The 27,214-nt window shown below is 37.5% G+C and overlaps 1 protein-coding gene across 1 annotated transcript in view; it reads right to left on the bottom strand.

Moving 5' to 3' along the window:
* SINHCAF (SIN3-HDAC complex associated factor) overlaps positions 1-18,252 on the bottom strand; it is a 22,896-nt gene extending 4,644 nt beyond the window's left edge. The window contains exons 1-4 of the mRNA XM_007943175.2: positions 18,119-18,252; positions 16,356-16,455; positions 14,746-14,872; positions 8,807-8,957 (exon numbers count right to left, since the gene is read on the bottom strand). Coding sequence (XP_007941366.1) covers positions 8,807-8,957; positions 14,746-14,872; positions 16,356-16,455; positions 18,119-18,246 — 506 coding nt within the window. The 5' untranslated portion in view covers positions 18,247-18,252. The remainder of the gene's footprint in view (positions 1-8,806; positions 8,958-14,745; positions 14,873-16,355; positions 16,456-18,118) is intronic.
* Positions 18,253-27,214: the final 8,962 nt, after the last annotated feature.

The raw sequence follows: 27,214 nt of genomic DNA, 5'->3' as shown, positions 1-27,214 counted from the left end.
TAAACCTTTCCTTGACCCTTCACAACAATGAACTAATACTGTATTTATACTTCTGTGATTGACTTATTTCACTCAGCATAATGTCCTCCAAGTTCATCCATGTTATGCGGTGTTTTGCAGACTCTACATTATTCTTTAGTGCTGCATAGCATTCCATTGTTATGTATGTACCATAGTTTGGTCATCCACTCTTCCACTGATGGGCACGTAGGTTGCTATTGTAAACAGTGCTGCAATGAACAAGGGTGTGCACATATCTGTTCCTGTCCTGGATCTCACCTCTCTGGCATACATACCTAGTAATGTGATTGTTGGGTCAAATGGTTATTTCCAATTCCACCTTTCTAAGGAATTGCCATAGTGCTTTCCACATCACAGTCCCACCAGCAGTGTATGAGAGTCCCAATCTCTCCACATCCCCACCAGCATTTGTTATTTTCTGTCTCGTTGAACCTTGCTATCAGTGCTGGGTGAGATGGTATCTCATTGTTGTTTTGATTTGCATCTCTCTGATGGCCAATGATCGTTAGCATCTCTTCATTTATTAGCTGGCCACCTTAATGTCCTCCTTGGCGAAGTGTCTATTCATGTCTTTTGTCCAGTCAATTGGATTGTTAATCCCTTTGCTATTGAGGCATCCTTTATGACTTTTTTGACTTATGCCCATTCTTCTGTCGGGTTTCTTCTTTCTTTGTAGTTTTTTTATGTATTCACTAATCCTTTGTTGGAGCTAGGCAGCATTTTGCACTCTTTATGGGTCTCATTAATGAAGTTAAAGTTTTTTATTTTAATGTAGTCAAACTTGATCTTTTATGCAATAAAAAATCCTTTCCTACTCAAAAGTCATAAGGAAAGATATTCACCTATATTTTCCACCTTAACGCCTTCTGTAACTGACTTGTGTGTATGTTGTCCAGGTAGGCATCCCAATAAAAATCTTCCACATAGACAATTACATTGTTTATAATATACAAGCAACATTCATTCAATAGTCCATTACCACGTATTCCGTATCAACTTGCCATTTATACATGGACTTGCTTCTAAGCTAACTATTATAGTCCTCTTGTTTATTTTTCTATACATATTCCAAAAACATGCCTTACCAACAATTATGGTTTCACAGCATGTCTTAAAGTCTCTTGGGGCAAGTATACCACACTTTTCTTATTCTGCTACAAATAAATTACTATTTTGGGCTCTTTTCCACATCAATTTTAAAACTAGATTGTCAAGTTCCACATATATGCTGAGATTCTGACTGCAATTACCCTGAATTTATTAAATGATTTGAGAAGCGGTCATCTTCATAATACTTAGTTTTGCTACATTCACAATTTAAGTGTTTTCAAATATTCAGTAATATTATATTATTTTCAAATTTTCTCCACAAAGGGCTCATAATGCTCAACTTATTGTGCACCCATAGCAAATAACTTCCTCTTTGTACTTCCATTTTTCATAATGCTGCACAAGATTGTTCATAAGCATTAATTAATCTATGTAAATCACCTAATATAGTGCTTACTATGTACTAGGCACTGTTTCAAGTGTTTATACCACTCTCTGTACCACCACCACTACATTGGCTAGGACTTCTTGTATAATACTGACTAGTAATGATGACAGTAAAGCACTCCTAATTGGTTCCTGGTTTTACAGAAAATTACTTCATTATATAATAATTATGCTCTGGTGGCACAGTGCCTAAGGCATTTGACTGCTAACCAGAAGGCTGACAGTTCAAACCCACCACCAGCCACTCCTCAGAAGGAAGGCTGGGCAATCTACTTCCATAGTGATATTGCCTTGGAAACCCAAGGAGAGGTCGCTACGAGTTGGATCTGACTCGATGGCAGGGTGTATAATAGGTATGATGCTGACTGTACTTTCTTGTAGATACCTATTATCTAGGTAAGGAAGTTCTCTTCTATTAAGATTTTATTTTAAATCTTAAAGGAATGTTCAAATTCATCAAACATTTTTTCTGTACCACTGTTAGGCTAGGCTATTTTTCTCTTCCTAATAGCAGGTCAAAGGAACCTGGTGGCATAGAAGCGCTGGGCTGCTAACCTACCACTCACAACCCAGGAAACAGATGCAGCAGTCGGTTTCCACAGATTATAGCCTTGAAAATTTTATGAGGCAGTTCTACTCTGTCCTTCAGGGTCACTGTGAGTCGGAATTGACTCAATGGCAATAGGTTTGGTTTTTATAAAGGGTCAATGTGACAAAAGGCTTGGGGGTCTAGGACCTCTTTTTTCTCGACTTGACACAAGGTTACAATCATTTATTCTTGAAATATTTGGTAAAATTGCCTATCTAGGACTGAATTTGAGGTAAAAATTTTTAACCACTGACACAGTTTATTATGCAATTATTTAGATTTTCTATTTGTTCTTGAGACATTGTTGATAAGTTATTTTCTTCTAGTAGTATGTATCATCTTCTTCACCTATTACATTCAAATTTATTGGCATACAAATGTTTTTAATATTCTTTTATCTTTTAAATTTCTGCTTTACCTATAGTTTAGTCTCTTTTTCGTCCCTAAGATGGCTTAGGGAGCTCTGGTAGCATAGTGCCTAAGGAACTTGACTGCTATCAGAAGGCTGGTGGTTCAAACCCACCAGCCACTCCTCGGAGGGAAGATTAGGCAATCTACTTCCAAAGAAATATGGCCTCAGAAACCCAAGGAGGGGTTGCTATGAGTAAGGTCCGACACCATGGCACATAACAACAACAAGATGCTTTATGCTTACCATCTCTGTTCTTGATCTCTAATAAAGTGTGTGTGTGTCTGTGTGTGTGTGTCTGTGTGAGTTTTACGGAGCCCTAGTGGTGCAATGGCTAAGCATTCAGTTGCTAACCAAAGGGAGTTTGAACCCACCAGTGACTCTGAAGAAGACCTGATGATCCGCTCTCATAAAGACTACAGCCTAGGAAACCCTATGGAGCAAAATTCTACTCTGTCTTACACGGTTGCTATGAGTTGGAACTGACTCAACGGCACACAAACAACATTTTTGGTCAAGTCTTCTTCAGTACCAACTCTTAGCTTTATTGATGATTTCTACTGCATACTGGTTTTCTATTTCATTTAATTCTACTTGTATCTTTAAGATACCCTTGCTTTTATTTATCTTTATATTGGTCTTTATCAATCTTTTAAGTTGATAAGTTCATTTAATTCTAGCCTCCAAGTCTATTTATTTTCCTCTATGTACTTCTTGAACACATTTTGATTTGTGGTATTTTCCAGTTGTTGTTCAGTAAGAATATTTTTAAATTTCCACTGTTTGTTTATTTTTTTTTGGACCCAACAACTTCTTCACTTACAAACACAGGATTTTTCGATTACCTTTTTATTAATTCCATTTTGAGCAAATAGGACACGTTGACAGATAATGATTAGGTACTTCACAAAATAAGTCATTTAAGCAGCTAAGAAACACATAAAAAGATGCTCATCATGATTAGCCATTTTTGAGGGATGAAAATCAAAACTATACTGAGTATCATCTCACCTGGCAATAATGGCACTGATCACAAAACAGAGTAACAAATGCTAGTGAGGCTGTGGAGACTGGAACTCTTATAAACTGCTGGTAGGACTCCAGAATGGTACAACCACCATGGAAAACAACAGTGCTTCCTAAAAAAGCTATGAATACAAATACCACACAATCTAACAATCTCACTCCTAGGAATACATCCTAGAAAAATAAAAGCTATGACACAAAAAGACATCCATGTTCATCACAGCATTATTCACAATAGCAAAAAGATGGAATCAACCTAAGTGTTCATCAACAGATGAACAGATAAAGTATGGTATATACTGTGCTTTGATAAAGAATCCATGGAAGAATCCTTAGACAATGAATCTGCAAAACCTCTCACAACATGGATTAATCTGGGGGCCATTATGCTGAGCGAAATAAATCAATTACAAAATAGGACAAATATTGCATAAGACAACTATTATAAAAAGTCAAGAATACTTTTACATTTAAAAAGTAACATTCTTTGATGATTACTAGGGATAGAAGGGTGAGGGAGGAAAGATCACTAACTAGATACAACACAAGTATTAATTATGGTGAAGGGAAGAACAATACACAGGGAAAGTCAGCACATTACCAAGGCAAAGAAGATACTAAGAGGTATGCAAGAATAAAGGGCAATTATCTAGATGCAACAATGGGTCTCTCCTCAACCAGAGCAAAGAAGAATGAAGAAAACCAAAATTCATGGAAACAATTAGTCCTAGCAACTGGTACACCATCCGATCTGCAGCCTATACGACTATGAGACCAGAAGAACTAGATGGTACCCCGGCTACTACTGTCAACCACTTGGAAGGGGATCTATGTAGGAGATCCTGGATAGAGAGGGTGAACAATGTGGAACAAAACTCAAAATCATTTGGAGGAAAAAAAAAAGGAGAGGAGGTACCAGGATTGCTGATCTAATAGAGCCCAGTGGAACCACTGAGACTATGGCCCCTAGATGCCCTTCAGATCTGGAATTGAACCCACACCTGTGGTTTCCAGCCAAACAAAAGACAGCATATGAGTGGAACATTTACCTCAGACAGATACAATCCTTGGAGAGAACAAGCATGGGAGAAAGAAGGGCTGCTTATGCACAGGGAGACAGCTCAGGGGGCAGGAGTGCATGGAGGGATGGACACCGGGAAGAGGTGACTATGGGGAGGAAGGGGGAGGGGAGCTGTTGCATTGTGGTAAACAGTGGTCAATGTCATGAGACAAAGTATATGTGAACTGCTGTATAGAAAATGAATTTGCTCTGTAAATCTTCACCCAAATCACAATAAAAAAAAAAAGAAGAAAGGGCAATTATGGTAAACTCTATACTATATACAATCCTGCAACAATAGTAGTAACAGTAATTATACAGGAGTATAATTGCATACAAATAATAGGTATGGTGGTATCTCTACACACAAATTTGCAAATGTTGCATGTATACTCATGTATATAATAGAGCTCATAGAGGGCAATTATAGAAACTTACTTAAGACGTTGGGACTGAACTACTGGACTTGAAGTATAAGGACCATATAGTCTTGGGGAACCATCTAGATCAATTGGCAAAACACAGTCCATAACTATAATGTTCTACACATCTTAGCCTAATGAGTAGTATCTGGGGTCTTAAAAGCTTGCAAGTGGCCATCTAAGAAGTAATAACTATTGGTTTCTTCCCCCCAGAGCATAAGAGAATGAAGAAAAATGAAAACTCAAAGAATCCATTAATCCAAAGGACTAATGCCCCACAAGAACCACAGCTTCCTTTAACCTGAGACCAGAAGAACTAGATGGTGTCCAGCTACTACTAGTGACCAGGACCACAACAGAAGATGTCAGTTGGAATGGGTAAAAAATGTAGAACAAAACTAAAATTTGAAGGGGGAAAAAAAAAAAGGACCAGACTTACTGGTCTGTGGTGCAGTGAATTACTTGGTATGGCTCTTCTAGCCATGGTCTTTGTGACTCCCACCAGATTACGGGGTAAAATTATGCAAATGTAAGTTGTTTATATGGACAGCTTGTTAGTAATATAAATAAGGTGCACTGTACCCTTTGTGGGGGTGGCACCAACCAAATAAGGTATATGGAACCCTCATGTAGATACTGGTCAGTTTTGCCACTTCACTACGTTTAAAATGAACCCTCCAAGAGGCAGAAAGGGGTATCTCACTACAATCAAGAGAGAAGAGCTAGAGGTAGAGTGGAGCACAGCCTTGGACCTGAGATTCCTGAGCTAGACCTCCTTAGCAGAGGTAACCCATAGAGACGGGTGGCAGCAGAACCGAGGGATAGGCATAACACAGAGTGACAGCAAGCCCAAAGAGCGAGAAAGCGGAGTGTCTGTGGGCAAGAGCCTTGCTGGAGGAGCGGGGTACACTTAGGTGTATCTATTGGCAGAGCTAAAAGAGCTTTGAAACACTTGTCCAAGAAGGGCAGAGGCCAGGCCGAGAGGCCAAGGGCCAGACAGGCACGCCTGAAGGGAGCCTGTCCTGATTGAAGAATTGTCTCCTGAGAGTTCCTAAACCTGAATTGTAACCTTTTACTTCCTAATAAACCCTGTAATCATGAGTACTGTCTGAGTTGTGTGTGTGACCATTGCAACAAATGATTGAACCAAGCAGAGAAGTACAAAGTGCCATGGGAGAGATAGTTAGTGACAGAGTTGGTAAAAAGGTTGGACCTCAGGCTGCCAATGGTGATTCTGTCTCTCCTTAGTGAAGTTAGAGGAGGTCAGAAGATGCTGCCCCCATGTCTTTTCTTCATGGTTAGAAAGAGACTGGAAGAAACCCTAAGACTAACACCCTAATACAACCTTCTAACCTGAAACTGAAGACATTCCTAGAAGCCACCACCTTTTAGCCATTTGACAGGCCTATAAAATAAACAGTAGCACCTGGGAAGAATGTGCTCCTTAGAATAATCCACCACGGGAGACTAAAAGGACAGCATTTGCCCAAATCCAACAACGAGAACACAAGAAGGGACAGGGAAATTGGACGAATGGAAATGAGAAACCTAGGGTAGAAAAGGGGAGGGGGTGTGGAAAAACATCACAGGGATTGCAACCAGTATCACAGAAAAAGCTGTGTATGAATTATTGATTAGAAACTAATTTGCTATGTAAATTTCCACATAAAGTGTAATAAAATGTTTAAAAACATTTTGTTGCATGGTTATGCTATCAAGCATGTAAACTGTGTTGTTCCAATCACCTCTAGATCCCTTTTGAGTGTCTGATTGATATTTTTCAGTGATATTTAAAATCTCTACTGTAGTAGTTTATTTGGCAATTTCTTTGTATTATGCTGCCAGTTTAAGCTTCATTTTGAAGCTATTACTAAATACAGAGAAGTTTTAAATGTTTAAACTTCCTTGGAAATTGGAGCTTTTACCAATATATAACGTAAACAAACTCAATGCACTGCCGTGGAGTAGGATCTAACTCAGAGCAACCTCTCCTTGGGTTTCTGAGGTGGTATCACTACAGAAGTAGATTGTCCAACCTTCCTTCCGAGGAGTGGCTGGTGGGTTTAAACCACCAGCCTTCTGGTTAGCAGTCAAATGCCTTAGGCACTATGCCACCAGAGCTCTCTTATCAATATATAGAAACATCATTAATTCTAATAGTCTTTTTCTTCACTTAAAATCTATTTTTTTATATGAAATCTATATCAACTTCTTTTTGGTTTCTTGTTTGCTAGATCTATCTTTTTTCATTCCTTCTTTTAAAAAAAAATTATACTGTATCTCTGGTAAACAGAAACTATCTGGATTTTCTTTGATTATCCAACCTTTAATCTTCTAACTAGAGTCATTACTATTTATATTTATTGTGATTAGTTATCTCTTATAGTTTATTTCTACTATATTTCTATGCTTTTCCATTTGTTTTAACTTTTTTCATTTATCTTTCCTTTATTGCCATCTTTTGCGTTGAGCATATACTTTCATTCTAATTTCTACTTCTTCTCTTCTACACTAAAGGTTTTATACACTCTTTTAGTGGTTACCCTAAAAATTATAATATAATGGGTCCAAGTCTAAAGTTATTCCAGAAATATTCAAGGACATTAGGACACCTGGACTCCTAACACCTGTATCACCTCAACTTACGTTATTGTCACTTCACTCTGGTTTTTTTTTTTTTTTACACATACTTATTGTCATTTTAGACAGACAATTTCTGTTGAAATTTACCAAAATATTTACTACTTTTCTTTCTTCATCCTTCTTTCTTCTCAGAATTTCAATCTAGGACCTCTTTCCTTTTGCCTGTGTATTTTTTTTAGTGTCAGTCTGTTTAGCAGTTCAAACCCATCAGCCGCTCTGCAGAAGAAACATGAGGCACTGAGCTTTCGTCAAGATTTACAGTACTGGAAACCCTATGGGGCAGTTCTACTCTGTCCTATAGGGTTTGCTGTGAGTCAGGATTGACTCAAAAGCAGTGGGGGTTTGGTTTTGGTTTTACAGCAAACTCTTTTTACCTCCTTTAATCAAAATATCTTTATTAAACCTGCATTCATTAAAAAAATAAAATTGCTACATATGTAATTCTAAGTTGAGAGTGATTATCTCTTGACTCACTGAAGATATATATTAATCTGTCCTTTTCTAGCTTCCTTTGCTGATGTTGAAAAAGCTCTGTATGTTTGTTGTTTCTTTGAAAATAATATCTTTATTCTCTCACTACTTAAAGATCTTTTTTGTCTTTCATGCTTCATAGTTTCACTGGTATGTCTATAGATGGACTTTTCCCCTTTACGTTCTTTTTAATATTTTGCTTTCTGCTTTCAATTTGTTAGCCTTCCTAAAATCTTTGAACTAGAAAATCCTTAAGTACTTTGAGTATTTCCTCTTTCCTAGGCTATTATTTCTCTGTGGACTTTGAGGTCCCACATTCACTTAGCTTTTGGCTGCTAAGCATTCCTTGTTAACTTACCAATGCCATTTTTAAAGGGTTTTTTTAAAAATAAGGTATTTCTAGCACTTGTACATTTTTCCAGTGGAAGAGTTTTACTCCATTAGAGTATTCCATAATAGGAAATTTAGGTTCCCTCATGTGAATTTTACATCAATTCTAAGAGAACACACAAAATCCAAACTCTACTCAAGTTCTGCTTAAGCCACCTCCAACCATGTGTGCTACCAGCTATTTGCCAAATGCCATTAATTGCTAAGGAAGCAGCAAAACAGTTTTCCATAATTAAGATGGTTAGCTTGGTTAGAGAAATATTTTCTGTTATTTTTACCTTTTCCAGTATGTAAGATCCAAAAAGGAAAAGACTGGTGTTCTGTTAGAGCCAGAAGCCATCTCTGTATCTGAGCCATCATCTGACTGGTTACTGTAACAAGGAGACTGAGCTGGGGAGGCACTTGAGGTGGTACTGTGAGCATCAGAATCTGCAATAAAGAGAAAAAAAAAATTCAATCATATTATATGATTGAATTACATCTAAATTCATATCATATGCCTGTAATTGCATCTAAATGGCAGCAAAAACACTATAAATAAGTTAGTGAAAAAGAACTTATTTTCTATTTAAAGATGTAAAATAGAATACTGGTATTTAAAAATACTCATACCAAAGTGTTTCTAAAAGAAAATGGGTATTATTTTGCTTACAAGAGTAGACATACTTCTTTCCTAGTCCTACTGCTAATAAATACAACTAAAACCCCTAGACATTATACATAAAATAAAGCCAAGAAGACTATGAAAGATGGAAGGAAGATGCAAATACCCTAGGCACCTCAGAACCCAAGGAAAGACATGGTAGTTCAGTTTCCTGGATTCTTCTTTTGCCTCAAAAATTATTTAAATAGAGTGGAAGAAATTGGCAACCCAGAAATGCCAAAGGATATAGAGAAAAAATAAAATCCCCAACAAAAGCCTGCTCTCAAGCCAAAGGATAAAGAAAGGGGCAGAAAACTTTCATTAGACGATAAGCACTCTACTCTAACCAAATCCAACAGAAAAAAAAACCGTGGTCCCACTCCTACTTATCTCAGCAAAGGCCAAGAAGACCGTAGATTTCTACCCTTGGAAGGGTATGATGAGGTGCTCCAACACATCTGCCAGGATGGTATCAGAGGCAGCCTACTGCAAAGCCAGGATCTTCACCATCATCCAGCAACAATGAGGCCAATCCTATCAGGATGTCCATGGAGATCACATGGGAAGCTAGATTCCCACCCTCACTCAGTAGTAAATATGGAGGCCGTCACATAGGGTGTCAGTGAGGGAACCTCACCATCTAGCAGTGACAAGGTGGTACACTCCCTTTCCTCTGCTACACTGTTGTCCAACAAACAAAGCCAGTTGAAACAGCAAGTTTAAATAAGATCCAGACTCTCATAATTTAATACAAAAATGACTGTATTTTAATTAAAAAAAAAAAAAAAACTGAATGAAAAGACGACAAATAGAAGCCAACACCAAGATGAGTGAGATGTTAGAATCATTTGACAAAAGATTTTAAAGTAGCCGTGATAAAATGGCTTCCATGAGCAATTACCAACACACTTGAAACCAAAACAGAAAATCTCAGCAAAGTAATGGAAAGTCACAGAAAAGAGAAAGAAGATACAAATAAAAACTAAATGGAAATTTTAAAACTGAAAAATACATTAAATAAAAAGGTCAGTGGATAGGCGCATCAGCAGAATGGAGATGACAGAATAAAGAACCAGTAAACTGGAAATTACCCAATCTGAACGGGGGGGGGGGGGGGGTGGATTAATACATCCCTTGACACCTATGGGGTTATAACAAAAGATTTACCATTCATGTCATTGTGAAGTCCTGGAAGGAGAAGATAAAAAGGGAGCAGGGCTAAAAAAGTAGTCAAAGGAATAATGGCAGAAAACCTGCTATATGTGACAAGAGATGTAAACCTACATATTCAAAGAAACTGAACTAACTCCAAACAAGATAAAACAAAAGACAGCCACACCAAGACACATCATAATTAAACTTCTGAAAATTAAAGACAAAAAGGAAAAATCTTGAAAACAACCAAAGAAAAACGGTACCTTACCAACAGAGGAAAAATAGTCCCTAATTTAATATATAACAAAAAAGGGAGTTCATTATAGCTGTATTAAATACTCACTGCCGTCGAGTTAAATCCAACTCATAGTGACCCTTCCTTGGGTTTCCGAGGTTGTATCTCTATGGAAGTAGACTGCCCAATCTTCCTTCCGAGGAGTGGCTGGTGAGTTTGAACTGTCAACCTTTTGGTTAGCAGTCAGATGTCTTAGGCACCATGCCACCAGAGCTCCCAGATATTAAATATGATTTAATATTTTTGCCCTCATAAAATTTTATATATAAATTTATACAACACAAATCTTTTGGTTGAGAAGATAGTCACTGTGATATGCTACTGTTATTCCATATCCCATTGCCATCAAGTCGGATCCGACTCACAGCAATGCCTCCTTGGGTTTCCAAGGCAGTATCACCACGAAAGCAGATTGCTCAACCTTCCTTCTGAGAAGTAGCTGGTGAGTTTGAACCACCAGCCTTCTGGTTAGCAGTCAAATGTCTTAGGCACTGCCACCAGAGCTCTCCTGCTATTCCCTAGTCCTGGCAATAATATAAAAAATAAGGCCAGGGCCTACCACACATCTTACCTTTGGCCAAAGACTCCTCCTTCCCTTAAAAAAAAAAAAAAAAAGTGAAATAATCCTCTGATACAAAGAACCAATCAAATATTTATTAAGTAAGTATCCATAGGCATTAAACCCTGTGGTGCTTGCTGCATGGGAAGAAACAGACTATAGAAAACTTTTTCAGCTATAGGTCTTAACTATTTTGTATTAACAGAAGTTACATAAATATCATGAAATTAGATACCTCTAACAAAGAAATGCGTCACTACTGTTTTTAATGTTCATTTACTTTCAATAGATAAATAGCTTTTGAGTTCATGTGAAAAGAAAAGAAAAATAAATAAATAAATAAAGCAGCAAGCTTTAAAGGAAAGTAAGTCTTCTTGGAATGTCTCAAAGACTCTACAAATACCTAACAGCAGCTGTCAACTCCATGACTAACTGGGTAGGAAAGCTCATCATGCTATAAGGTGTTTACTATCTTTGAATTATTTGAAATTACAGCTATTTGATCTTTTTTTACCTATAACAATGATAATTTCATAGTTTAACCTGATACTTGGCATGCTAGGATATACAGAACTAAATATATACATAGACAGCAAGGAAGAAGAAATCTCTTCTAGAATGTAGGTCTGGAAATTCTCCAAAGAATTGATATCTTAGGTCTTCAAAAGCAGGTGGGATTTGGAAAGGCACAAAGGAGTGATTAGACAGCATGTAGAGAAAGGGACACTGAGCAAAGTCATGGAAACTCAACATTCTGCGCATGCAGAGAACTGGATCAGTCCAAATACACTTTGCAACGGATTTTAAACTTTATTCTATACCACCCAGAAATCATTACAGATTTTGGGAAGAAGGGTGACATAAAAGAAGAGTGAATGTCTACATAGGAATTTTGTTTTGTTTTACAAAACCTCTTTCTACTTGATTATCTCTATTTCTCTGATTAAGAAATTGTGGCAAAGATGCCAAGGAACTCAAGGATCACATACATCTGTAGGATGCAAAAACTGTATGTAACTCAAATTCAGATCTTTAGCAGTTCTGAGTCCAGTGCCCTTCCACTACACCACAGAGAATGTCTCAGAAAGAGGAATATGGGCTTGGTATGTGAAAAGTGTATGGATGCAAAGGCATAGTGAGACAGTGAAATCATTTAATGGATAAATAAAAATTCAAATGTCTCAAAACTGTTATGCTGCACACAAGTGCTACCAATTCAGAATGCACTTGGGAGGGAAAAAACTCTGAGTCTGAGCCTCCAAAACCCACAAAACTTAATCAAAGGAACTTACTTTCAGTCTCCAACCCCTAACATCTTTATCACAATAATCTAAAATTACACTAAATATATTCCTTTAGCTAAGTGATAAAGTTAGCCAGATACCAATTTCCTTATTATTAAAGATAAAAGCTACTATTAGCTATGAATCATCAATCCGTCCAACTCCAACAAGTAAAAGAAAACTACCATTTCCCAAATCTTTATTTAAAAAAAAAATAGAAAGAAAGAAAAGTCTAGTGAAAATTAAGGATAGATTATGGGTAGGGAGGTGAAGGAGTGACAGCTAGTTGCTAAGAAAGGAATCTGTGTAATTAAAACACACACCCATTCTACTTAAATATTTTACTATATACCTGTATGGATTAGCAACACCCACTTATGAGAGGGCAGAGTTAGCAGCAGATCTGGAAAGACTTCTGACTCTTGGGGCATTGGTTATACTATTCCAGAAAACCAAGGTGATACTGTAGAAAGAGCACTGGGTTCTTAAGTCAGACAAAACCAAACCAGTTGCAGGGAGTTAATTCTGACTCACGGCCAACCTATGTTTGTCAGTTGTTGTTCAGTGTTCATTCATGAATCAATTTTGACTCGATGACCCACGTGACAGAGTAGAAATGTCCCATGGAGTTTTCTTAGCTACAAGCTTTCCAGATGCAGATTGCTAGCACTTTTACCCTCAGAGCCCCTGGGCGAGTATAAACTGTCAACTTTTTAGTTAGCAGCCAAGTACTTAAGCATTTGCACCACCAGGGCTTTTTGTCAGAGTTGAACTATCAAATTCAATACCACCACCTATTATGTGAGCTGGGTCAAAGTTAAATCAGCATTCTGTGTTTCCTATCCCCTAATCTCTAGAACTGAGATGGGACATGTGAAATAACTGAGATAATCATGAGTCAAGTGCTTGGTTGGTGCTACTGTTAGTTGCTGTAGAGTCAATTCCAACTCATGCCCACTTGACCTATGCAGAAGAGAACTGCTCCACAGGGTTTTCAAGGCTATGACCTTTCTGAAGCAGACTGTTAGGCCTGTATTTCAAGATAGCTCAAGGTGGACTCCAACCACCAACTTTTCAGCTAGCTAGTGGTCAAGTAACCATTTGTACCACCCAAACCATTCATGAGGTAACCGTTCAAGAAAAGAAAATAAAAGGTGTACTGAGTGTGAAGAAACAACTTAAAATTAACTTTAACACTCCTCACTGCCATCGAGTCAGATCCGACTCATAGCGACCCCTCCTTGGGTTTCCAAGGCAGTATCACTACAGAAGTAGATTGCTCAACCTTCCTCCCGAGGAGTGGCTCATGGGTTTGAACCACCAGCCTTCTGGTTAGCAGTCAAATGCCTTAGGCACTATGCCACCAGAGCTCCCTTAACTTTGTTTACAATAGATTATCATATAGAAAATCCCAAAGATTCATCAAACTCCACAAAAGCCAGCCTGGCCTAAACTATAACTAGGTAGCCAAAACTGACTAGGCCTATTTACAGTATTTATTCCATTGATGTGAACACTCCTACATTTCTGCTACAGAAATACTAATGTGTTTGATTCAATAGTGCTGCCTCACATGCCAGTGAGGTTGTTCTGGAAGTTGTATAATATACATAATATGCACTCTATTTACCTTTCAAAATTTAAAATATAAACCCCAAAATCAAAATGCACCGCCACCCTCCCAAGGGTTTCAGATCTTGTGTTTAAAAAGCCAGTTGCCATGGAGTCAGTCTTGACTCATGACAACCCCACATGTGTAAACCTAACACTAACTTCACATTTCTTCCCCCCTTCCATCATTCCACAAAACATATACTACACCTTTTAAATCTCAAAGTCCTGAGGCCAGTTTTACTCCAAAATGTGCTGATTTCTAGAGTTACTTTCCAGAATACCTGGGTTTGGGTTCAGCTTTGTCTACAAAGAATGTATGTACCCTCTCTGCACATGTTGAGGCCTCAATTTCTTTATGCATAAAAATCAAGCAAACAAGTGAGGAAAATGCACCTTCTAGAAAATTAAGGTTTCAATAAAGACATCTATTTCAGGCACTATTTGAGAAAGTGGCTAGCTGACATCAAAATCAAAAAGTTGTAAAAGATTTAGTAAAGCTAAAATCTCTCTACCCAGTCAACACTGCCTTCCTAGACTCTTTAAAAAATATAAACAATAAATCAAGGAAAAAAAGATCCACACATACCATATATGTCACCTCCAACACCAGCCAAAAATCAAAACTGAACAATTATTCTTAAGTAGTAATGTTTCAATTTCAAACTTACTATGACGTTTAAATTCCTTCTGTAGTTTACTGATCTGGTTGCTTTTTATCCTGTTTCCAGATAGAGTTTTCACTTTCTTTGGTTTCAATGTAGTCTTTAGACTGGGCCCTGCCCTTGCATCTACCACCTGGAAGAAAATACTGAATATTTAATACCATTTTTAAAATGACACCTGTGTATCCCCTTGGTTTGAACCCATGCCTATTTGAAGGAGTCAAGTTTGAGAACCACAATTTTAGATTCAGAGTATTTAAGAGTTTACGTGTGCCTTTATTCATTCACATGATATTACAGAATAAATACTACATGTCATTTTTTTTCTTTGAAGGAGGTAATAACAAGAATTTGCTCGACTTGAAAGAGATGCAAATAGATTATAATGTCAGGTATGACTGAATGTGAGAATGATTCAACTAAGAAAAATCAAGCCTAACACCAATTGATATTTCTATGGGATGATGTTTTGCAGTTTACTAAAAGCTTTTATATACCTTTGATTTTACCTTCACAAATTAGTAAAGGGTGATTTTTGTTATTCCAGTTTGAGGGTAAAGGAAAATAATGTAGAGAAATTATGTTTTGCTTTATTTCACTAAAGTAATTGGGCAAGGATGGATGGAGAGGGAGACAAGAGTCAAACTGTGGCTTTCAGATCCATGCTTTATGTTCTTTTCACCATATACTCTCCTTAAACCCTCAGGTTAGTTCCATGAATGGAAGAAGCATATTCTCCTACAGTTTAGAAGCTGCCATTGCACCAGCCCTGTATGATCCCATTTCTTATGTATTCATTCACATTGACTACTTGCTGATTTCTATCCTCATGTGAAAAAGGTTGCCACCACTTTCAAAATTACATTTGGATCTTTTCCAGATACAGTGTTAATTAAAGAAAACACAATGTTTAAGTTAAAAGACCCACAGAAATCTACGGTAGTAATGTAACAATGCCCCAAAGGACAATGGTCAGGCCAGCATAGAAAAAAGATGAAGATAAACATCTGCTCACTTAAAAAACATTTTGAGTACATTTTATTTATAAATCTTATGGAAGCTGGCATACCTAAGGGAGCTAGTCATAACTGTTGATTCAGATTTCATTAAAAAGTCTAGTGACGTGGGAAAAATCAAAGGGTAAACTGAACACATATTGCATGCTACTGTGATCTAAACTAGACTTAAATACAAAAAATCAGTTTCCATCTACCTGAGTTATTACCATGTGTTATACTTTTTATCATCTCATTCAGTCTTCACAACAGCCCTATGAGACAGCTACTATCTCTGCCTTTTATAAATGAAACCTGCCCATAATGTATTTAAATAAGTGGGATAAAGGAAGGATTCAAATCTAGGTCTGGTTCCAGAACCTATGTGGTTTTAACAGCTTTAGGAATTCACATTAAGACTATTTTATTTCTAAAGATGTCAAAATGTTAAGTGATTATTATATCTGAGCAATAGCTAGTGTTTTTCTTTACTCTTGTCAGGATTTTCCACCCTAGGGATTTATTATACTTCCTAAATAATGTTGGTTTTAATAGAGGTATAACCAACAATAGAAAAATAGAGGTATAACAACAATAGAAAAAGAAGTAAGTTGAACTAACATGATTCCAATTTTTTTTTGATCCTGCTGGCAGCTTCTTCCATCTTTTCACAAGCAGGACACAGGCATTGCAGATGTCTCCTGAACGAGTCTCATGCAACCTGATAAGAAAACAATCAAGCTTTTGTTACTCTCCTTTACCTTAAAGAATTCTTAGAAATACATTTATTTTCAGAAAAACTATAAACACTTTTATAGATATAATTTCTAATAATCCTAGATGATCCAATTTCATTGTTAATGTAGTGTTTAAGAAATATAATTAATTTCTGATCATGGGAGAAAGATGGGCTGTTAATGCACAGGGAGACAGCTCAGGGGACAGGAGTACATGGAGGAACAGAGACAGAGAGGGAGACAGGGAAAAGGCAACTATTGGGAGGAAGTGGGAGGGGAGCTGTTACATGACAGTAAATTGTAGTCAATGTCAGGAGACAAAGTGTATGTGAACTGCTGCATGGAAAGTGAACTTGCTCTGTAAATTTTCACCCAAATCACAATTAAAAAAAAAAAAGAAATATAATTAATTTCTGGATCCAATGAACCAATTCTATGTACTGCAACATGGTCATTTTAAAACAAGGAATGTTTTTAAAGTAAGCAGTAAAATTTAAGCCTAGAAGGGATCCTGGTCTTAATGATTTTTAAAACGCTGCCTAATTCTGGTAGCGTAGTACTTAAGGCATTTGACAGCTAACCAGAAGGGTAGCAGTTCAAACCCACCAGCCACTCCTGGAAAGGAAGGTTGGGCAATCTATTTCCATAGAGATAAGGCCTTGGAAACCCAAGGAGGGGTCCCTGTAAGTCAAATCAACTGGACGGCATTGAGAATCTTGAAATGTGTAGATATGTCTTAAGCAGAAAAATGCCATTCTTTATGTAAAACAATGTGTTATTTGAAAAATTGTCATGATATTCTAGTTTCACAGCAAACAAACGAAACTTTGTAACTTTTTAAAAGTGACTATTTGCATAAGGGGTAAAAATCTATGACTAGTCACCAAAGGGTTTTTTAACTGTATCTGTGAGAAACTTTCACTAACCACTTATTTTCCTGTGTTGTAAATACATAAAAATACAGATAATGTATTTGTTGGAAAGTAAATTCCCTTTTATTTAGAAGAGGTTTATTATCAAAAGATAAATGAAAAATAAAATTATAAAATGGAAGCTAATATAACCTGAAAGGTTGCAGGAAAGGGTTAAAGCCTTGTTGGTTACCACCCTTCTCAGCAGGTTAAGTTAAAATACATTGCTATAGTTTAGAAAAACAATACAAAGAGAAAACTACTGGAGGATCCTAAGCGAAAATAAGTGTAATTTCTAAAGTCCCTTTATAAATCCTGAGGTTAACAAAAGGGTGTGTTTAGTATTTTTGTTTTTAAAATTTTTATTGTGATTTCAGTGAAAGTTTACAAAGCAAATTCATTTTCCATACAACAGTTTATACACATTTTGTTTCATGACATTGATTGCAATCCCCAAGACGCAACGGCCTTCCTCAGGCTTGTTTAGTTTTAACTACAAGGGAGTTTCAATTAATTTACTAGCTCCCCATAATCTGGGAAAAAAAGTTAGTATTGTTTGATTTGCTGTAGAGTAAGGGCCTTAAGTAGCCTAGATTAGAATAAGTAATTTTAACCAAGTTATCAGCACATTGCTACAATCAATCACTTTGCTTGAAAATATTTCTGTAGGCTGTGACTTATTTTACTTATTTTTTTTAAACTACAAACACAAGTTATTCACATCAGATAATCTTACCCAAAACAGCTCTGGAAGTCCTTTTCATAGCGTTTACTGTCAGTGAATCGAGAACTGGAGGACTTAGCTCTGCAAATACAGCAGCCCTCTATACTTCGGTACATCTTTGGCTTGTGAAAACCAAACATCTTTTCTTCTGGGCAACAGTCTGCAAAGTCAGGGAATTGACACAGCTTTATTGAGAGCTATAACATGAAATCATTAAAGAGAGCTGCTTCACCCCACCCCCAAGCAACTTGGTATTATATGACAATGCAGACAAGCAGGCTCTAAAGACCTACTTACTCCTCTATCCAACTGAGTTCTTCAATTATTGTGGCAGAACAGCTCAGTTATTTAAGGAGAAACCCACCAGCCACTCCGAGGAAGGAAGGTTGGGCAATCCTATTTCTGTATTGATACCGCCTCAGAAACCCAAGGAGGGGTCTCTATGAGTCGGGTCTGACTCAATGGCATAGAACAACAACTACTACTACCACTTCTACTCTCCTGTGATAATATTCATTCTGAAAATGTATGAAAAGGCTTTTTAAGTAAAGGCACATCTTTTCTTTTGCACCTCTGCATTAATGTGAATCCCCCTCTACCGAAGTTTTGAGACATTTTTCATGACCACTACTACTTCATACTAAGCATACAAGTAGCTCTATCTGTATCAAATCCACACTCTACTCTGCCCTATGGGAAATTAAGAGGGGATTTCTTATGTGACAAATGGGAAATTCTAAGCAGGCAAATGCCACCCTAAATTGAAACTGATGAAAAGAGATGTAAATTTCACAAACATTCAGGGTGAGAATTTCTGAATAATAATTTTAAAGATCATTAAGTCAAATTAAGACTACTGCTCTGCCAGTCTCTCTGATGCTGGAGCTCTTCTATGAAACTCTGTCCCTGAGAGTGTTAGTGGGAAGCTGATGTCCAAGAAACAAAGTGAAATAAACCACAATTTGCATGTTCCCCCCCCAAAAAATGTCACCACCAAAGACAGAGGGAAGAAACTGCTTTAAAGCTATATGCAGAAAAGTGAAAAATACACTTTATAAGAAATTTGGGGTATCCAAACCAAGAGCAAACTCCACTAGAACACTTGAGCTGTAAGTGGTGATAAAAAGGCAATGAGTACAGAAACTGAACCCAAATGGACAACTCCAGAGGGGGTGTGGGTGTGTGCAGGGGTGTATGTGTGTACGTGCAAACACATCAAACAAAGGCATCAATAACAAAATTATTAATACTTATCAGCTTTGTTCCCATAGTTTAAGAGTTATAACCACAGAACATCATTTTTCAAAAATTGTTTTATAAACAAATTTATATATATGAGTAAAAGAAAAATTTCAGTATTTGTCTTACATTATCTCTCTTGCCTGATCTCATTCCATTCCAATTCTGGTTAGTATTCTAGGGCAAAGTGGCCCCTGCAGCAACCCGGCAAGTATTAATCAAAGTGATTCAGAGAAGTAACCATACAACTTAAGTTAGGTGAGCTTTTTTGTGTTTTTGTTTTGTTTGAGATGAGAGTTCTGAAATATGCACAAAGGTTTTATAACATTTAAGAAAATATTTTTATTAGCAAATAACTAGCTAAACACTGAAGCTTTCCTTTTCAACAGCAGCAATTATGAATCAAGTATTCATCTTCAATGTTTTTGTTGGTGAGGGAGGAGAGCAAAGGAGGGGGAGGAAGTAGGGCAGAAAGCCACTGATGCACTTCAGTAATTACATCTAACAGTTACCTCAGTTTAAGAATTGTTAAAACAGGAAAACAAAATATTCAGTTGATTAAGTTAATTGTTTGTTTCAATTAACTACATAAGAATTCTTTTTTTTTTTTCCTTAAGGAAAAAAAATGAATAGAGTACCCTACACATAATTTTAAAAAATGTATTGTGAAACTTCAAGCTAACAACAAACCCCCAAGAAAAGTGAAAATGGCCTCCTGAAGAAAATGGTCATGTGTCACTTTGGAAAAAAATGTCAAATGGCACAGCATTATAGAAAATTACGGTTTAATTTGTATATTACTGTTTTAAGACAAAAAGGTAATATAACTCCTACCCTCACATCCATCCTTTGGGCTCCCCAAACTCCCCTAACATCCCATATTACCATCAAGAATGTCAAAAGTCCACAGTTCCCCTTATAATACTCTCCAAGCTTCATCAATAGCTTTAGGAAATTTCAGCCTCCCTACTCAGCCAACGGGAGCTCTGGTGGCATAGTGCCTAAGGCATTTGGCATTTGACTGCTAACCACAAGGCTGGCAGTTCAAACCCACCAGCCACTCCTCCAAAGGAAGATTGGGCAATCTACTTCCGTAGAGAGATACTCGGAAACCCAAGGAAGAGTTGCTAGATTAGTCAAATAGACTCGATGGCAATGAGTTTGGATTTGTTTTACTCAGCAAAGACAAGGGAAGTACAGCAAGAAAGGCCAGTCCATTCCATTAATACACAGACCAAATCCTATTATAGATTCCTATCTCATCCCTTAAAACCCCCTTTTCCCAAATAAATATGTCATCAACTACACAGCATTCAGATCATGTCTAAGATATGAAACTACCTTCAACTGAGGCCGACTTTGACTAGGAAACTATAGTTTGTGCCAGTAATTACACTTGCAAGCTGTTAAGGAATGCTATGGCCACAGCTAAACATTGAGGTTTCCCTTTTTATCAACATTAAATCAAGGATTCATCATCAATGTGAGGCTTTTTGTTTTGCTGGTACAAAAACTCCACAAAACTTCCCAGCCCCTGGCAAGACACGCCACTCTTCAGTTTAAAATCCTTCTCCTTAGACATCAGGGAAAATAGGACTATACTGTCTTAAACCAAAAACCAAACATATTGCTGTAGAGTCAGATCCGACTCAGAGCGACGCCTCCTTGGGTATCCCAGATGGAATCACTAGGGAAGTAGAATGCCCAACCTTCCTTCCTAGGAGAGGCTGGTGGGTTTGCAGCACCAGCCTTCTGGTTAGCAATCTAATGCCTTCGGCACTAACACTAGGCCACCAGACCTCCTATACTGTTTTAGGATTCATAATCTTTCTTTCAATAGCTTTGTAACCTTACTTTTGTCCTAACAAAATTCTTTTGCCTAAACATACTCAAACCAAAACAAAACCTACTGCCATCGAGTATTCCGACACACAGTGTTAGAATTGCCCAACAGGGTTTCCAAGGCTGTAAATTTTTATGGAAGCAGAATGCCACAACTTTCTCCCATAAAGTGGCTGGGGATTCCAACCACCAACCTTTTGGTTTACCGTCAAGTGCTTTAACCACTGCACTACCAGAGTTCCTTGCCTAAACATAAGTGGGCTCTAAATCCCAGGGCTCATCCTCTTCTAGGAAGTCCCCAGGAATAAATGCAGTGTGGTGAACAGGCACTTGTCCTGATGCAACATGCAAGTAGAGAATGAACCTTTTAATGGACCTATTAAACCTTTTCTAAGCTTATCCCCACACTTGAGAGGCACCTGGGAATCTGCAGGGAATACACAGGGTTTCCTTTTGGGCTTTGTTTACAGCAACCCAGTTAAGCAGTGGTTGGTGTTTAACCATTCTGTGCTTTAAGGAGCCCTGAGATTAACTGAAAGCATTTTCACAAAATCTACAGACCTATTAGTGGAAAACACACACACACACACACCCCTAACTCAGGTTGAGGGGGGTGTCAAAGGCACAAAATGCCTTCTGAAACTTAATTATTATTATTATTTTAAGAACTGGTGACACTGTGGCACAACTTTATTTTAACCTGGGGGTTTCTGCTATTTCAAGAAATCTGGTGGTTCTTTAGAATATGTCTTCCTTTCCTAGTCCAACATTTATGAAATATTTAATGATGCCTCCAGATCAATTCATTTTATTTGTTCAAATGACACAGACAACTATTAAACTACTTGTGACTTTTCTGCTTTAAAATAAAAGGAAACCAATGCCATCTGCCTCTTAATTGAACAGTTACAGTCTAAGAACGGACCTTATACAATCTCACTCTAAGCATGTGTTTACAGAAAGCAGAAGAAAATTAAACTTTGAAAAAATTAGGAAGGACTTAACATGCTGATTAAAACCCATCATTTATCTTCTAAAATTAGACAGTGGTAACGGCTGCACAACTCTAAGAATATACTAAACAACAGTGAACTAGTGTTACGTAGAAGAGTGAATTTTATGGTACGTGAATTAGATCCCAATGACCCAATATAAAAGAAAAAAGACTGGGTGAGGATATTTGTCTTTATGATCTTTGTAACCTCAGCATCTAGGATAGTGCCAACCACATAGTAGGAACTGAATGAATGTGATTAAACTTCTCTTAAAGCTATCACTTGTACACAGCACCTTACGTTTCTATAAAGCACTTTCACTATTTGTTAAGCTACTGTAAGCCGAGTACCCACAAATATTTTATATATTCCTAACAATTAAAGACAAATCAACCACACTAGAATTACAATTCTGCCTTTTAATTAAATCTGTCAAAGATTACAGTTAACAGACAAGTCAGCAAAAGCAGTGAGTAACTACAATTTTATAAACAAAATCTCTCATACACATATAAGAAAAAGCACATTTTAAACATATAATGATTAAATATTTGTTTTGGTTGATTTGTAGGGGTTTCTTACATTTTAAAGTTGTGAGTTTCATATCTAATCAACTAAATGAAAGTGTGGGGAACTTTAGTAGTTGTTAAGACTAGAAAAGGGAGAGAAACCACTGTCCATAAAAAATACAAAAGGGCCAATTTCATACTCTTTTCAGATTAGATGAAAATTGGCCCATGAAACCAAAGAGCAGACATCATGTCTAATTTTACATCTAATGGAACATACAGAATATATTCCTGAATATAAATATAAACAGGAAAAAAAAAGAATCTTCCTGACAAAAGCCAATATTGAAAAAAGAATGCAATTAAGTATTCTGATAAATAATGTAATGTATGAAAGATGACCTCTTTCAAATTTTAACAATACCAAATGCTTGTTGATTAAGCTCTATCCAGGAAAACTGTAAGAACATTCAAATGCAAATTTTAGAGATTTCAGTACTTTTTAAAATTTGGAATTGGAAGACTGAAAACATAAAGAACTTAGTGCAGAGTATTTTATTGTCTTTTAAATCTTACAAGGATATTAGTTTATTGTTTGGAATAACGGCTAGGGTCCTATAATGATAAATTTAACATGTCTTAGGATCACCTTGGTATGTACAATCTGAACAATAGCAAAGATAAGTACAACACTCCCAATTCCACTTTCTAAATTCCTTCTTCTGGGTAGTGAAAGTTCGTACTTGAAAGTACTTTTCAAAATTCAAAATGCCACTAGATGAACTAGATATGGGAAGACTGAGAAAATTAACTATGCCAAGAGTAATAAAGCAACTTTATAGTTAAATTTACCATTTGTCCACAATATCTTAGGAACTGAAATTCTGGTATGTACAAATTAGGAGAACCACCTCACAAAATCTTAGATTCTAACATTTTTTCATTTCTGAAAGCAACTGATCCAGACATTTAAACCAGTACCCATCTGCGAGTTTGCCATACTATGATACCTTGCATGCCACTATGATGCTGGAAGCTATTGCCACTGATATCTGTATCCACCCTTCTATACTGCTATTTTTTTTTTTTTTAAATAAGAGAATCACTTCTCAAAAACATTGCTTTTTATCACATACTTTCAACTTAACAAACCAAACTCACTGCCATCGAGTCAATTCCAACTTATAACAACCCCCACTGGGTTTCCAAGGCTGTGAATCTTTCCAGAAGCAAAATCTTTCTTCCATGGAGCAGCTGGTGCATTCAAACCACCAACTTACTGCTTAGCAGCTGCAGTGTAGTAAATTGCATAGTGTGGCTTTTCCAGCCATAAGTCTTCGTAAACTCCATAGTGGAATTTGCCATGAGCAACTGAGTAGCTCCTGATTGTTAAAGTTATCCATCTGGGGTATTTCTGTTGGGAGCAGCACAAAGTAACATTCTAGGAAGTTCTCTCTCTCAGGCGTATAGAATTGTGATGTTGGGACTGGTTAGTTTGGCCACTCTGCCAGGTTCAAAAGGAGCCCTCCTAGAGGCAGAGGTAGTCTTTCTGACTGCTGGCTGAGAAAGACGTGCTTTTGAAAGAAACACACTCCTGAGAGACATGAGAGACACATACTGCTGAGAGAGAGACAAGAAACACACACAGTGCTGAGAGAGACATGAGAGACATGTGCTGAGACTGCCAGATGCTGAGTGAGACAGCTGGCTGCAAGAAACTGAGTGCATTTCTGAACTTGAATTGTAGCCTGGTGGTTCCCTAATAAACCCCATAATACGTGAGTTCTGTGTGGCTACTGAAGCGAATTATCGAATCAGCGGTGGGTACTGCAGGAGGAACACTTGGTGTCAGGATTGGTGAAAGGACTGGAGGTAGGCAGCATGTCTGGCCTCACAGGAATAGGCCTTGGGCTACTGATGGTGATTCTGTCTTCCTCTTGTGGGGTTAGGGGTCAGAAGATGCCTCCTCCCTGCCTCTTTAGCAGCAGCCAAATAAATGTCTTAATCACTATACCACGGGTCCTTCACTTAACAACAAGAGGAATCTGAAACAGTCCAAAGGATTTAAACTTCTTCAAAGATACACAGTTGGAAAGATAAATATTAGGAAATATACCCCACCGTACAGACTATACACTAGTAAAATGAGAATATACAAACCAGAATGGGAAAGAAACTGCAGAGGAGAGAGAAGCAAAAGATTTGTCAAGTAGGAAGGAAGCAGTGGTGAACAGAGACAAAAGGAACTAAGCAACCAAAGGCAAATGAAGTGAAGGAGATCCATTTCTTTAAACCTGAACTCTAAATGAAAGGATGATGAGAAAAGAATAAACATGAAAAATCATTCATGATCACAAGCTATGGAGATCCCTATTGCTGTAATACGTAATGCCACTCTTGACAGCATGTTAGTCAAATGTTATGCTACCTTTAATCACATGGAACTGCAGGATCCAGTAAACACTAACTAGTTAACCAGTAAGTGTAACTAACTGAAGCAACACTCTACAAAGGGTCAACAAGACCAAGTATACTGTGTTTTGCTGCTAGGCCACCTGGCTGCAGTGTTCCCTAACAATGAGACATGTTTCATCAACAATTAAGAAAAGCTATGCAGCAATTAAACACTTATTATTTCCTCTCACATGCTTCTAGAAGGTATCAGCCCACATCCCAGTATCAAAGGTTCTCAATTTACTTATTTCACTCTTAAGGAGCAAATTTAAACTTGTCTGGAAGAAAACTGAGAAAGGGAAGATAACCCCCCCAGAGTGTTTGCCAACAGGTACTCCAAACATCCAAGTCTCTGAGAAATTATATATGATCAAAGTATAACTGTGGCTGCCTAAAGAATCTATACTCGGCAGAAAAGCCTAGAACTCATCCCACAGGGAAGGGGTCAAACTCAGAAATAAATTTTCTGCTGAAAGAGCATATGTCAAAAATAACATAACAAACTGATCTCTGGATTTTGGATAGTGTCAAAATTGCATTAAGTCCCCCAATTTTAGATTAGGTGAGATTCAAGTGGGGTTGGAGAGACAGTATTTATTTACTTTTAAGGGCTATCAGTTAGTAAAATGTAACTTGAGTCTGGCAAAAAAAGGCACTTTAAAATGGATCAACTTAGAGTCTATTTCTGTCTTTACAAACTTAATAGGATGCTCTAATTTTATTTGCCCCTCTATAATATTTCAGAAGGAAGGTTGGGCAATCCTACTTCTGTAGTGATACTGCCTCGGAAACCCAAGGAGGGGTCGCTATGAATCAGGGCTGACTCGACGGCACATAACAACAACAACAACAACAATTTTATTTGCCCCTCTATAATATTAGAAGGAGCTCTGGTAGTGTAGTGCCTAAGGCACTTGACTGCTAACCAGAAGGCTGGCAGTTCAAACCCACCAGCCACTCCTTGGAAGGAAGGTTGGGCAATCTACTTCCATAGTGATACTGCCTTGGAAACCCAAGGAGGGGTCGCTATGAGTCGGGGTCGACTCAACGGCACATAACAACCACACCAACAACATAATATTAGAGTATAATCTTAATTCTACTTTCCAGGGCTGACTCAACGGCAGTGAGGTTTTTGCTTGTTTGTGTTTCTGAAGCAAGATTATGAAAATTATCAATATGTGTACCATTCATTTCCTTGAATTTATAAGACCTGCACATTACAGAAAAAGAAAACTCTCTGTCTGTGGGCATATTTAACAAAGCAAGCTAATGATACAATCTTTTGATTTTTGAAGGTCTTCCTATAAGTGCTGGTCTGTGCGGAAAGAGGAATTTAGCCTCTCCAAGGAGATTTTAAGCCATGAAACGGGGCCATTTTCTTTATGTGACGCTGTTCTCCCATTTTCAAGCGTGAGAGAAATGCTAAGAAAGGGGGTGTGGTAAGTAGGAGCATACACCTGGTCTGATCCAAAACTCAAGCAAGTTCCTTAATCTCTCTAATCTTTCTGTTTCCTTATAAAATAGGAATTATTCCAACTTTTCTGAAAAATCTGTAAAGCACCAACACAAGGATTGGCACATGGTAGGCACTCTGCCCTGACAGTTCTTTTTATGTACTAGTCTTTCCTCTTCCTCTCCTCCCACATTTCAGCCATCATTCTGATTCCCATTTTTGGATAGTACTCTCTCAAGCAGCTAAGGAACATTAATTGATAATTCTCCAATATTCATGCCCTGGTTTAAAATGTCTCCCTTTTGCTCCAGATCAATATAGCCAACTGACCAGGAAACCATCCCACTCTTTAAAATTGAGTATAATCATCATACCTCCCCACAAGCCTATTTCTCCCGTGGTCACCACCTCTCCCAGTTACTATTCATACAGTCACCCAAGAATCTGGCTACCACCTCCCTTCTTACCCTCTGCACCAACCCCTAATACTGTCCCTTATGTCTTGAGATCCTTAGAGATTCTACATCTTCATTTTTCTGGTTCACAGTTCACTCCTTCCCCACAGCCTGCATGTCCTTCTTTATGATGCTTAACCCCTGTCAGAGCCTCAAAA

The sequence above is a fragment of the Orycteropus afer genome, unplaced genomic scaffold (assembly GCF_000298275.1).
Source record: "Orycteropus afer afer isolate SDZICR_OR568_19922 unplaced genomic scaffold, OryAfe1.0 scaffold00100, whole genome shotgun sequence".
In the NCBI taxonomy this organism is placed as follows: domain Eukaryota; kingdom Metazoa; phylum Chordata; class Mammalia; order Tubulidentata; family Orycteropodidae; genus Orycteropus; species Orycteropus afer.
This window is presented reverse-complemented; position numbering and strand designations above follow the sequence as displayed.